Source organism: Mycteria americana, chromosome 28 (genome assembly GCF_035582795.1).
Source record: "Mycteria americana isolate JAX WOST 10 ecotype Jacksonville Zoo and Gardens chromosome 28, USCA_MyAme_1.0, whole genome shotgun sequence".
Taxonomy (NCBI): domain Eukaryota; kingdom Metazoa; phylum Chordata; class Aves; order Ciconiiformes; family Ciconiidae; genus Mycteria; species Mycteria americana.
The window spans coordinates 356,015-369,533 of record NC_134392.1 but is presented as its reverse complement, the minus strand read 5'-3'; the positions used below and the strand labels follow the sequence as shown (position 1 = coordinate 369,533).

Sequence of the window (13,519 nt, the reverse complement as noted above, 5' to 3'; positions counted from 1 at the left end):
CCGTGGGTCTGCCCGGTGTTCTGTGGTTGTGTTGGGTGGCCCATGGTGGTGCCGGGTGTCCCGTGGTGGTGCCGGGTGTCCCGTGGTGGTGCTGGGTGTCCCGTGGTTGTGCCGTGGGTGTCCCGTCACGGTGACAGTCGTGCCGTGGTGGTGCCTGGTGTCCTGTGGTTATGTTGGGTGTCCCATGGTGGTGCCCGGTGTCCCATGGTGGTGCCGGGTGTCCCGTGCTTGTGCCGTGGGTGTCCCATCATGGTGACAGTCGTGCCATGGGTCTGCCTGGTGTCCCATGGTGGTGCCGGGTGTCCCGTGGTTGTGCCGTGGGTGTCCCATCACAGTGACAGTCGTGCCGTGGGTCTGCCCAGTGTCCCGTGGTAGTGTTGGGTGTCCCATGGTTGTGCCGTGGGTGTCCCGTCACGGTGACAGTCGTGCCGTGGGTCTGCCCGGTGTCCCGTGGTTGTGCCCGGTGTCCCGTGGTGGTGCCCGGTGTCCCGTGGTTGTGCCGTGGGCGTCCCGTCACGGTGACAGTCGTGCCGTGGCGGTGCCGGGTGTCCCCACGGGTGTGTGTCCCCCCCCCCAGTCCCCATCCCCGCAGGACCCCCCCACCCATCCTGTCCCCACGCGTGGCCCCAGAGGCTCCCCCACACCCCTCCCTGTCCCCGCCCCCCCCCCCCCCGCGTGTCCCGGGGGGTCCCCGCGGTGCAGCGCCGCCCGCGGCCGCCAGGTGGCGGCGTCACGAAAGGAGCGGAGCCGCCGAGGGGCGGGGCCGAGCGCAGCCCCGGCCGGGAGCGGGGGGGGACCGGGGAGAGGTACGGGGGGGACGGAGGGACCGGGGAGAGGTACGGGGGAGGGGACAGCGGGACCGGGGAGAGGTACGGGGGGGACGGAGGGACCGGGGAGAGGTACGGGGGGGGGGACAGCGGGACCGGGGAGAGGTACGGGGGGGACGGAGGGACCGGGGAGAGGTACGGGGGGGGGGACAGCGGGACCGGGGAGAGGTACGGGGGGGACGGAGGGACCGGGGAGGGACCGGGGAGAGGTACAGGGGGGGGGACAGCGGGACCGGGGAGGGACCGGGGAGAGGTACGGGGGGGACGGAGGGACCGGGGAGAGGTACGGGGGGGGACGGAGGGACCGGGGAGAGGGACGGGGGGAGGGACGGGGGGGTCGGGACCAGGGAGCAGGTACCGGGGGTCGGTGCGGGGGGAGCCGGGAGCGGGGGTCGGGACCGGGAAGGACGCCGGGACCGGGGGGAGGGGGGGCCGGGACGGGGGAGCAGGGACCGGGGGTCGGTACGGGGGGAGCAGGGAGCAGGGGTCGGGACCGGGAGGGACTCCGGTATTGGGCGGGGGGGGGGGGGGGGCTGGGACCGGGGAGCAGGTACAGGGGCCGGGACCGGGGGATACCGGGACCAGGGGTCAGTACCGGGGGAGCAGGGACTGGGAAGCCGGTACCGGGGTGAAGCCGGTGGGGGGGACACCCAGTACGGGGGAGTGGGGGGAGCTGGTGCGGGAGGAGTCGGTACCGGCGAGCGGGGGGAGCCAGTACCGGGGAGGAGGGGGCTGTACCGGGCTGTGGGGCCCGGTTACCGGCAGGGGGATGGGTGCACCGGGCTGGCACCAGGAAGCCAGAAAACCGGTACCGGGGGACCAGACTGGGACTGGGAAAGGCACTGGGGAGTGGGACCCATCGGTGGCACCGGGCTGCCCCCGGGGCTCTGTCCCCATCACCAGTGACCCCGGCACCAGCTGGGCCCAGCACCCGTCACTGGTGTCCCGGCGTCCCTGGGGTGTCCCCAGTACTGGGTGGGGGACACCACCACCCCAGGGTGACCCTCTTGGGTGCTGCCTGCTCAACCCCCTCTCTCCTCACGCTGCAGACGGCACCCGGGAGGACACCGGCAGCACCAAAACGGCACCAGGGTGCTGGGACGGGATGGACACCGGCAGCGCCGATTTAGGGCCACGATGCCAGGCTGGGGCAGATGCCGGCAGCGCCCAGTCGATGCCAGCGTGCCAGGACGGTGAGGACACTGGCAGCACCGATTCGAGGCCACCGTGCCAACACCTGGCAGATGTCACCAGTGCCAAAGTGAAACCAGGCAGCCAGGACAGGGCAGGCACCGGCAGTGCCAAAACAACGCTGCGGTGTTGGGACGGGGCTGATGCCGGCAGTGCCGATTCTGGGCCACGATGCCAGGGTGAGGAGAGTGCTGACAGTGCCAAATCTGCATGCCAGGACAGGGCAGACACCGGCAGTGCCGATTTTGGGACACAATACCAGGACCGGGCAGACACCGGCAGCACCGATTTGGGGACACACCATCAGAACCAGGCAGACACCAGCAGCTCCAAACCAATGCCGGGGTGCCGGGACGAGGCAGCCACCAGTAGCGCCGATTCGGGGACACGATGCCAGGACACGGCAGATGCCAGCAGCGCCGAATCGGCCCCACAGCACCGGCACGAGGAGGATGCTGCCAAACCGAGCTGGCATGACGGTGAGGCCGCCGGCGAGGCCATGGCAGCGGCTGCCCGACCCTTTCGGTGCGGGGCATGCGGGAAGCGGTTTGGGGCGAGCGCCACGCTGATGCGGCACCAGGCGCTGCACGGGGCCGAGCGCCCCTTCTCCTGCGCCGAGTGCGGCCGTGGCTTCTGCGACCGGGCAGCGCTGGCCACGCACCGGCGAGGGCACACGGGCGAGCGCCCCTTCACTTGCGCCGAGTGCGGCAAAGCCTTTGCCGGCAGCGCGGGGCTGCTGGTGCACCAACGGGCACACACGGGTGAGCGTCCCTTTGCCTGCGCCGAGTGCGGGCAGCGCTTCCGGCAGAGCGCCCACCTTGCCCAACACCGCCAGGGCGCCCACGGCACAGGGCGCCCGCACCCCTGCCCGCAGTGCGGCAAAGCCTTCGCCCTCCGCTCCACGCTGGCCCGGCACGCTCAGACCCACACCGGTGAGCGGCCCCACGCCTGCGGCGACTGCGGACGCCGCTTCCGCCAGCGGGCTCACCTGGCCCGGCACCGCCTGGCACACACGGGTGAGCGGCCTTTCCCTTGCGGTGAGTGCGGCAAAGCCTTCGCCCTCAGCGCTACGCTGCTGCGGCACCAGCTGGTGCACACCGGCGAGCGCCCACACCGCTGCCCCGACTGTCCCCGCGCCTACACCCAAAGTGCCTACCTGGCCCAGCACCGCCGCAGCGCCCACGCCGGCCAACGGCCCCACGCCTGCCCCGAATGCCCACGGGCTTTCTCCGACCGCGCCAACCTCCTCCGGCATCGCCGGGGCCACGCCGGTGCCCGGCCCCATGCCTGCGGGCAGTGCGGGCGACGCTTTGCCCAGCGGGCGCATCTCCGGGCACATGCTGGCACCCACGGCGGGCAGCGGCCCTTTGCCTGCGGGCAGTGCGGGCAGCGATTTGGGCGACGGGCAGCGCTGGCGGCTCACGGGCGGGTGCACGGCGGGCAGCGGCCCTTTGCCTGCGGGCAGTGCGGGCAGCGCTTCGCCCAGCGAGCCAGCTTGGTAGAGCACGGCCGGCGGCACACAGGCGAGCGTCCCCACCGCTGTCCCCAGTGTCACCGCAGTTTCCGGCATCGCTCGGCACTGCTGCGGCACCGACGAGCGCACGCCGGCGAGCGCCCCTTCCCCTGCGCCCACTGCGGCCGCCGCTACAGCCGCAGCTCCAACCTCCTCCTGCACCAGCGAGTCCACGCACCCGACTAGCGCCCACGGGTGCCGCTGCGGGGTGTTCATACGGCGTTACGGGGTGCCGACGAACACCACGCCGTGGCTTTTGCCGCGCCTGGGCGGGGTGGCCGGCGGTGTCACCCCGGAGCGAGGTGCATCGTGCCCTGGGCCAGCCCCCAGCCTCGAAGTCTTTATCGCCACAGGATGAGCACTGCCCGGTTAATTTTAAATTAATAATAATAATAATAATAGTAATAATAATAATAATAATAATAATTTTAAAAGAAAAAATACAGCCGGGTTCGTTTTAAATAATAATAATAATAATTAAAAAAAAAAAAAAAAAAAGAAAATATACAGCAGTCACTTCCCCTCCTCCCCAGCGGGGCACGGCCGGGCCTTGGAGGGGGGATTTGGGCCAGTGCAACAGTGCAGGAGGGGGGGGAAATGGGGGTCCCTGGAGCCCCCCGCGTCACCCAGGCTGGGGCCGGCGACGGGGACAAGGCAGGACAAGTGGGAAAGTGCCGTGGGGCCGAGCCCCGGCCGGGGAAGCGGCCGCAGAAAGGGGGGGTCGGTAGGGGACACCCCCGGGGACCGGAGGTAGTGCCGGCTCTTGGGCTCCTTCGGTAAAGTTTGGGGTCAGGTGTGGGGTGCAGAGGGGTCCCGGGCCGGGCTCGGGCGGTGCCGCAGGCTCTTCTCCTCCTCCTGAGGAGAGATGGGACACGTTGGGGACACTGGGATGGGGACATGGTGCAGCACCCATGGGCTCCAGGCTGTCCCCGAGCCTGCAGGGAGCTGGGGGACACGTGGGGGACACTGGGACGGGGACACGGTGCAGCACCCATGGGCTCCAGGCTGTCCCTGAGCCCGCAGGGAGCTGGGGGACACATAGGGGACACGTGGGGGACACTGGGACGGGGACACGGTGCAGCACCCATGGGCTCCAGGCTGTCCCCGAGCCCGCAGGGACCTGGGGGACATGTGGGGGACACTGGGACGGGGACACGGTGCAGCACCCATGGGCTCCAGGCTGTCCCCGAGCCCGCAGGGAGCTGGGGGACACATGGGGGACACTGGGACGGGGACACGGTGCAGCGCCCATGGGCTCCAGGCTGTCCCCGAGCCCGCAGGGAGCTGGGGGACACGTGGGGGACACTGGGACGGGGACACAGTGCAGCACCCATGGGCTCCAGGCTGTCCCCGAGCCCGCAGGGAGCTGGGGGACACATAGGGGACATGTGGGGGACACTGGGATGGGGACACGGTGCAGCACCCATGGGCTCCAGGCTGTCCCCGAGCCCGCAGGGAGCTGGGGGACACGTGGGAGACACTGGGACGGGGACACGGTGCAGCACCCATGGGCTCCAGGCTGTCCCCGAGCCCGCAGGGAGCTGGGGGACACGTGGGGGACACTGGGACGGGGACACGGTGCAGCACCCATGGGCTCCAGGCTGTCCCCGAGCCCGCAGGGAGCTGGGGGACACGTGGGGGACACTGGGACGGGGACACGGTGCAGCACCCATGGGCTCCAGGCTGTCCCCGAGCCCGCAGGGAGCTGGGGGACACGTGGGGGACACTGGGACGGGGACACGGTGCAGCACCCATGGGCTCCAGGCTGTCCCCGAGCCCGCAGGGAGCTGGGGGACACGTGGGGGACACTGGGACGGGGACACGGTGCAGCACCCATGGGCTCCAGGCTGTCCCCGAGCCCATTTTGCAGGGTCTCCATGGCCAGGAGCAGCATCTGCCCCAGGAACCCCCCACGCGTGGGATGGGGGCACCCTTGGGAGCCCCCAGACCCAGGGACACCCCATTTCCAAGCCTCTCCACGGCCGGGGGGCACTCACAGCCTCCAAGGCGCCGGCGCCGGCCCACTCGGAAGGGGCGAAGGCGTCCTCCTCGCCCCGCGCTGGCTCCGGCCCCTCGTCCTCGTACTCGGTGAGGTAGTCGGACTCCTCTGGGGGGGAGGACGAGGACGGGGGGGGGCGGGGGGGGGCCCACGGTCAGGGTCCGGATCCGGATCCAGCCCCGCACCCCCCGGGACCCCCGCCCGCCCGCTCACCGTCTGCGTATCCGTCGGACAAGTACGGCTTGGCGGGCTCGATGCGGGAGACGATCTCCGCCAGGTCGGTGAAGCCGGCGCTGGGGCACGTGAGGACCTAGGGGAGGAAAAAAGGGGGGGGGCCCCCCCGAGCAGCCCCCCGCCACGTGCGAGAGGGGTGAGGATGGAGGGGGCAGAAGGAGGGACGTGGGATGGGTAAGGGGACACGGAGAGAGGGACAAAAGGAGGCCGGGGTGACAGGAGGTGGACCAAGGAGGGGACAGGAGATGGACCAAGAGGACAAAGGATGAAGGGGGTGGGGACAGGAGATGGTCCAAGGAGGGGACAAGGATGCTGGGGGGGACAGGAGAGGGACCAAGGGGACAAAAGGATGATGGGAAGTGGGACAGGAGATGGACCAAGGAGGGGACAAGGATGCTGGGGGGGACAGGAGAGGGACCAAGGGGGGACAGGAGATGGTCCAAGGAGGGGACAAGGATGCAGGGGGGGACAGGAGATGGACCAAGGGGGGACAGGAGATGAGATGGACCAAGGAGGGGACAAGGATGCTGGGGGGGACAGGAGATGGACCAAGGGGGGACAGGAGATGGTCCAAGGAGGGGACAAAGATGCTGGGGGGTACAGGAGAGGGACCAAGGGGACAGGACATGGATCAAGGGGACAAAGGATGATGGGGAAGGGGACAGGAGATGGACCAAGGAGGGGACAGGAGATGGACCAAGGAGGGGACAAGGATGCTGGGGGGGACAGGAGAGGGACCAAGGGGACAGGAGATGGATCAAGGGGACAAAGGATGATGGGGAGTGGGACAGGAGATGGACCAAGGAGGGGACAAGGATGTAGGGGGGGACAGGAGAAGGACCAAGGGGGGACAGGAGATGGACCAAGGAGGGGACAAGGATGCTGGGGGGGACAGGAGATGGATCAAGGGGACAAAGGATGATGGGGAAGGGGACAGGAGATGGACCAAGGAGGGGACAGGAGAAGGACCAAGGGGACAAGAGATGGATCAAGGGGACAAAAGGATGATGCCAGTGAGGGACAGGAGATGGACCAAGGGGGGACAGGAGATGGTCCAAGGAGGGGACAAGGATGCTGGGGGGGACAGGAGAGGGACCAAGGGGACAGGACATGGATCAAGGGGACAAAGGATGATGGGGAAGGGGACAGGAGATGGACCAAGGAGGGGACAGGAGATGGACCAAGGAGGGGACAAGGATGCTGGGGGGGACAGGAGAGGGACCAAGGGGACAGGAGATGGATCAAGGGGACAAAGGATGATGGGGAGTGGGACAGGAGATGGACCAAGGAGGGGACAAGGATGCTGGGGGGGACAGGAGAGGGATCAAGGGGACAAAGGATGATGGGGAAGGGGACAGGAGATGGACCAAGGAGGGGACAGGAGAAGGACCAAGGGGACAAGAGATGGATCAAGGGGACAAAAGGATGATGCCAGTGAGGGACAGGAGATGGACCAAGGGGGGACAGGAGATGGTCCAAGGAGGGGACAAGGATGCTGGGGGGGACAGGAGAGGGACCAAGGGGACAGGACATGGATCAAGGGGACAAAGGATGATGGGGAAGGGGACAGGAGATGGACCAAGGAGGGGACAGGAGATGGACCAAGGAGGGGACAAGGATGCTGGGGGGGACAGGAGAGGGACCAAGGGGACAGGAGATGGATCAAGGGGACAAAGGATGATGGGGAGTGGGACAGGAGATGGACCAAGGAGGGGACAAGGATGCTGGGGGGGACAGGAGAGGGATCAAGGGGACAAAGGATGATGGGGAAGGGGACAGGAGATGGACCAAGGAGGGGACAGGAGAAGGACCAAGGGGACAAGAGATGGATCAAGGGGACAAAAGGATGATGCCAGTGAGGGACAGGAGATGGACCAAGGGGGGACAGGAGATGGTCCAAGGAGGGGACAAGGATGCTGGGGGGGACAGGAGAGGGACCAAGGGGACAGGACATGGATCAAGGGGACAAAGGATGATGGGGAAGGGGACAGGAGATGGACCAAGGAGGGGACAGGAGATGGACCAAGGAGGGGACAAGGATGCTGGGGGGGACAGGAGAGGGACCAAGGCACGTGAGGATGGACCAAGGAGGGGACAGGACACGGACCAAGGAAGGGGCAGGAGGATGCTGGGGAGAGACAGCTGATGGAAAGTGGGGACAGGAGATGGACCAAGGGGACAGGGTGATGCTGGGAAGGGACAGGAGATAGACCAGGGTGGCAGGGTCACGAGGATGGACCAAGGGGACAGGAGGACGGAGCGGGGTGGGGGAGACAGGAAGACGCCAGTGAGGGACAGGAGGACACCAGGGGGGGGACAAGCTGCACCAGGAGGGCTAGAAGGACATGGAGGAGCCAGAGGGGACGAGGGACAAGCAGGGTGCTGCTCCCTGAAGATGGCTCCAGGGCCAGGGGAAAAAAAAATAAAAATCCTTAAAATCAGGGTGCCAGGGCCAGGGTGGCCCATCCCAGGATGCCTCAGGGCAGGTCCCCACGCAGCCACCACCACCCACGGGCCCTGGTGCCACCCCCTGCTCACGTCCATGCGTTTGCTCTCGTAGAAGTCAGCCGAACGCCGGTCCTTCACCATCTTCTCGATGATGTCGCCCCGGCTCCAGCCATCGAAGACCACCTTGCCGTGCTGGTACCCTACGTCCTGCGGGGAGAGCAGCCGCAGCCCCTTGGTGGCCCGGGCAACCCAAATGATGGCCTGGGGCACCTCAAATGATGGCCCGGGCACCCAACTGATGGGTAGGACATCCCAACTGATGGCCCAGGACACCCTATTGATGGCCCGGGCACCCAACTGATGGGTAGGACATCCCAACTGATGGCCCAGGACACCCTATTGATGGCCCGGGCACCCAACTGATGGGTAGGACATCCCAACTGATGGCCCAGGACACCCTATTGATGGCCGGGGCACCCAACTGATGGCCAGGGTACCCCAAATGATGACTGGGATACTCAGTCTCGTCAGGACACCCCAGATGATGGCCTGGGGCACCCCAAATGATGGCCCGGGCACCCAACTCATGGGTAGGACATCCCAACTGATGGCCCAGGACACCCCAGATGATGGCCGGGGCACCCAACTGATGGCCAGGGTACCCCAAATGATGACTGGGATGCTCAACCTCGTCAGGACACCCCAGATGATGGCCTGGGGCACCCCAAATGATGGCCCGGGCACCCAACTCATGGGTAGGACATCCCAACTGATGGCCCAGGACACCCTATTGATGGCCAGGGCACCCAACTGATGGCCAGGGTACCCCAAATGATGACTGGGATGCTCAACCTCGTCAGGACACCCCAGATGATGGCCTGGGGCACCCCAAATCATGGCCCGGGCACCCAACTCATGGGTAGGACATCCCAACTGATGGCCCAGGACACCCTATTGATGGCCAGGGCACCCAACTGATGGCGAGGGTACCCCAAATGATGACTGGGATGCTCAACCTCGTCAGGACACCCCAGATGATGGCCTGGGGCACCCCAAATCATGGCCCGGGCACCCAACCCATGGGTAGGACATCCCAACTGATGGCCCAGGACACCCTATTGATGGCCGGGGCACCCAGCTGATGGCCAGGGTACCCCAAATGACGACTGGGATGCTCAACCTCGTCAGGACACCCCAGATGATGGCCTGGGGCACCCCAAATGATGGCCTGGGCACCCAACTCATGGGTAGGACATCCCAACTGATGGCCCAGGACACCCTATTGATGGCCGGGGCACCCAGCTGATGGCCAGGGTACCCCAAATGACGACTGGGATGCTCAACCTTGTCAGGACACCCCAGATGATGGCCTGGGGCACCCCAAATGATGGCCTGGGCACCCAACTGATGGGTAGGACATCCCAACTGATGGCCCAGGACACCCTATTGATGGCCGGGGCACCCAGCTGATGGCCAGGGTACCCCAAATGATGACTGGGATGCTCAGCCTCGTCAGGACACCCTAAATGATGGCCAAGGGTACCCCATTGATGGCTTGGGCACCCTGACCAATGGCCCAGGCAGCCCAACTGATGGTCAGGGAGCCCCAAATGATGACCTGGGTACCCGGAATGATGGCCCAGGCACCCCAAATAATGGCCAGGACATGGCAACTGATGGCCCAAGCACCCCGAACGATGGCTCGGGCACCCCCCAGATGATGGTCCAGTCACTCTATTAATGGCTGGGATACCTGAATGATGGCTTGAGCACCCAACTGATGGCAGGGGCACCCCACCAATGGCCAGGACACCCCAACCGATGGACCAGAGCACCCCCAAATGGTGGCTGGGGCACCCAATCAATTGCTGGTTGACCCTACCTGATGGCCAGGAGACCCTGTTCATGGCCTGGACACCCAACTGATGGCAAAGGCACCCCAATCCACATCTGGGGCACCCCATTAGTGGCCAGGGCACCCTGTTAATGGCCAAGACACCCCAATCAACAGCCAGGACATCCCAACTGATGGCTGGAGAACCCCAACCCATGGTTTGGGGCATCCCGTTGATGGCCAGAGGCACCCTAAACGATGGTCCAGGCCACCCCACCAGCCTCTCCATCCCCCAACTCACGTAGATCTCGTCGAATTTGCCGAAATCCATGGTCTTGAAGCGGTCGATGGGGGGGCGGATGTACTCGCAGTACGAGCTGGACTTCACCACCTCCAGCTGCCGCACGCACGACACGTAGGCCAGGCGGGACTGGATCTCCGCCATGTCGGGCACCTGCGAGGATAAAATGCTCAGCACCCCGCCCGCACCATCTCACCAGCGTCCCCGCATCCCACCGGTCCTCACCTTGACTTTTTCAGCCCAGGGGTTGAGACGTTTCCAGAGAAGCCACCAGCCAGACAGGCTGTCCCCATAGTTGCACAGGTCTGTCTCATCCTGGCTGCCCACGTCGATGGCAATCACCGTCTTGGCACCCATGTTGCGGGCAATGTCGGCTGCGGGGTGGGAAAGGAACAAGCTGGGTCGGAAGTGTCGTGGTTTCTCCCGGTCTGAGCCCACGGTGAGAGGTGGTGGCACGAGCGGAGCAGGGAAATGGGGGCGAGGGATTGTCCCCAAGGCCGGGCTGGATGGCAAAGCCATGCTGGAGCTCGTGGTGGGACGAGCAGCGTCCTGTAGGTGCTGGAGTAGGGGGCAGGAGCCCAGCGGCAGGACTGGTGGGGAGCAGAGCATGTGCTGCGGCAACGGGAGGGCACAGGCAAGTTGCAGCGTCTGTGGTGGGATGCGAAGGAGCGTGGAGATGCCCCAGGAGGACACCCAGTGGAGAGGACACCAGGAGATGATGCGAGGTGGATGGAGATGGCTTGACATGGAGGAGGATGGAGGTGCTCCAGGAGGGCACCTGGTGGTGAGGACATCAAGAGATGATGCAACATGGAGGAAGGTGGTTTGCATATGAAAGAGGATGGAGGTGCTCCAGGAGGGCACCCAGTGCTGAGGACATCAAAAGACGATGCAAGATGGAGGAAGGTGTCTTGTACATGTAGGGGAGATGAAGATGCTCCAGGAGGGCACCCAGTGCTGAGGACACTGAGAGATGATGACGCAGGATGGAGGAAGGTGGCTTGAAAATGAAGGAGCCTCAAAGATGCCGCAGGAGGCCACCCAGTACCAAAGACACCAAAACATGGTGCAGGATGGAGGCACGTGGCTTGCATCTGAAGAAAGATGGAGATGTCCTGGGAGGGCACCCGGTACCAAGGACACCAAGAGATGACACAGAATGGAGGGAGGTGGCTTGCATGGGAAGGAGCATGGAGATGTTCTGGGAGGGTACCTGGCATCAAGGACACCAAGAGATGGTTTGAGATGGAGAGAGGTGCCGTGCACGTGAAGGAGCACAGAGGGCACCTTGGTGTCGAAGACATCAAGAGATAGTTTGAGATGACAGGAGGTGACTTGCACATGAACGAGGATGGAGATGCCCCAGGAAGGCACCCAGTGCCAGGGCCACCAAGAGATGGTATGAGACAGAGGGAGGTGGCTTGCCTGTGAAAGAGCATGGAGGGCACCTGGTGTCAAAGACACCAAGAGGTGGTACAAGACAGATGGAGGTGTCTTGGAGGTGAAGGAGGACGGAGAGGCCCAAGGAGGGCACCTGGAGCTGAGAACATCAAGAGAGGATGATGTGAGATGGACAAAGGTGCTTTGCACATGATGAAGCATGAAGATGCCCCAGGAGGACACTCGATGCTGAGGACACCAAAAGATGGTGCAGGATGGGGGGAGGTGGTCTGTACCTGCAGGAGGACGGAGATGCCCTGGCAGAACACCCAATGCCGAGGACACCAGGAGAGGATGATGCAGGATGGAGGAAGGTGGTTGGCACGTAAGGAGCATGGAGATGCTCTAGGAGGGCACCCAGTGCTGAGGATACCCAGAGATGATGCAAGATGGAGGGACATTTTTTGCGTGTGAAGAAGGATGACCTGGGAGGCCACCTGGTGCCGATGACACCAAGAGACGACACAAGACCACGCGACTTTTTTGGCACATGAAGGAGGATGAAGATGCCCTGAGAGGACGCCCAACACCGAAGACACCAAGAGATGATGCAAGATGAAGGGATGCAGCTGGCCTATGAAGAAATATGAAGATGCCCTGGGAAGCCACCTGGTACTGAGGACACCAAGAGATGACGCAAGATGGACGAACGCTTTTTCCACGTGAAAGAGGCTGAACACGCCCTGAGAGGACGCCCCAACAACCAAGACGCCAACAAGATGCAAAACCAAGCAAGATGTCCCAAATCCAACCTCAACATCTCCATCCATTGAGGACCCAGCTCGTGGTGGCCATGCAGCCCCCACCCAACCGCCCGCCACCGCCCTCGGGGCCAGACCCGGCGCCGCATTGGCTGCCGGCCCGGTTGGGCGGTGGCGGTGACGGCGTTGAGCTGCTACTTGCCTGGCAGGTTGTTGATGTAACCACCGTCCATCAGTAAGTTGCCGTCCTTGGGGTCGCAGAGTGGCGGTAGGTACCCAGAAAGGGTCATGCTGGCTCGCACGTACCGCCAGAGCGAGCCTGCGCCGGCGGGAACAAACGCAATGAGCGCGGCCCGCCCGAGACCCCCCCCCCCCGGGGGGCTGCCCCTCGCCCCTGCCCGTGCCTGGGGCCATCTGCACCCCACGGGCGCCCAACGGGCACCCACGGGTGGCAGAGGAACCCGTCGCGTGCCCTGACCGGCCATTTGCGAAGCCCAGGTGGCTCAACGTGGGATGGGACGTGGTTTTGGGGGGGTGGGAGGGGATGTTTTTTGGGGAGGCCGGTGGCCCCGGTGAGCGAGATGCTGACCTGGGACATTGTTAACATAGCAGCCGTCCACAAGCCAGTGGCTGTCCTTGGGGTCGCAGAGCGGCGGCAGGTAGGGGGTATAAGATGCACTGGCTCGGACGTAGCGCCAAAGGCTGCCTGCCGGAGGGAGAGGACACGGTCACGGCCACGGGGAGACGGGAAACGCCCGAGCACCCGGCGGTAGGTGACCGAGAATGTCGGCACCGCGCCGGTGGGACGTTTGTAGCCCCAAGACCAAGGGAAAGCACCTCGGCCATGGCGGGATGGGGAAGGACGGCCGGGCGAGACGCTCGCCGGAGGGTTAGAGGCGGTGAGCGGGGATTAGTTGGCGTTAGAGGCAGAGCGAGAGCCAGGCTGCTTACGAGCCACCGCATGCGCCCCGTGGACGGCTCAATGTCCCAGGTGAGCTCCGACACCAGGCAAGGAGGAGGGGCAGCCACCG

The 13,519-nt window shown here is 65.0% G+C and overlaps 2 protein-coding genes across 5 annotated transcripts in view; one reads left to right on the top strand and one right to left on the bottom strand.

Annotated features, from left to right (window-relative positions):
* Positions 1–1,047: 1,047 nt before the first annotated feature.
* On the top strand, positions 1,048–3,906 carry LOC142421271 (uncharacterized). The gene is made up of 2 exons (XM_075525850.1): positions 1,048–1,080; positions 1,877–3,906. Exon 2 carries the CDS (start codon positions 1,933–1,935, stop codon positions 3,715–3,717), a length of 1,785 nt encoding a protein of 594 aa, XP_075381965.1. The 5' UTR covers positions 1,048–1,080; positions 1,877–1,932; the 3' UTR covers positions 3,718–3,906.
* A 94-nt stretch (positions 3,907–4,000) lies between these two features.
* The window catches only part of PNPLA6 (patatin like domain 6, lysophospholipase), a 28,538-nt gene continuing 19,019 nt past the window's right edge, over positions 4,001–13,519 (bottom strand). Inside the window, exons 30-37 of one of the 4 annotated variants that reach the window (XM_075525880.1) lie at positions 13,078–13,194; positions 12,691–12,807; positions 10,573–10,721; positions 10,348–10,500; positions 8,303–8,419; positions 5,744–5,840; positions 5,529–5,638; positions 4,001–4,386 (exon numbers count right to left, since the gene is read on the bottom strand). In XM_075525880.1, the coding sequence (XP_075381995.1) occupies positions 4,321–4,386; positions 5,529–5,638; positions 5,744–5,840; positions 8,303–8,419; positions 10,348–10,500; positions 10,573–10,721; positions 12,691–12,807; positions 13,078–13,194 (926 nt within the window). In that variant the 3' untranslated portion in view covers positions 4,001–4,320. The remainder of the gene's footprint in view (positions 4,387–5,528; positions 5,639–5,743; positions 5,841–8,302; positions 8,420–10,347; positions 10,501–10,572; positions 10,722–12,690; positions 12,808–13,077; positions 13,195–13,519) is intronic. The other 3 variants (XM_075525881.1, XM_075525882.1, XM_075525883.1) reach the window with 3 other exon arrangements.

Coding starts and splice junctions, on each gene's coding strand:
- LOC142421271 (XM_075525850.1), top strand. CDS start 1,933: ATGGACACCGGCAGCGCCGATTTAGGGCCACGATGCCAGGCTGGGGCA.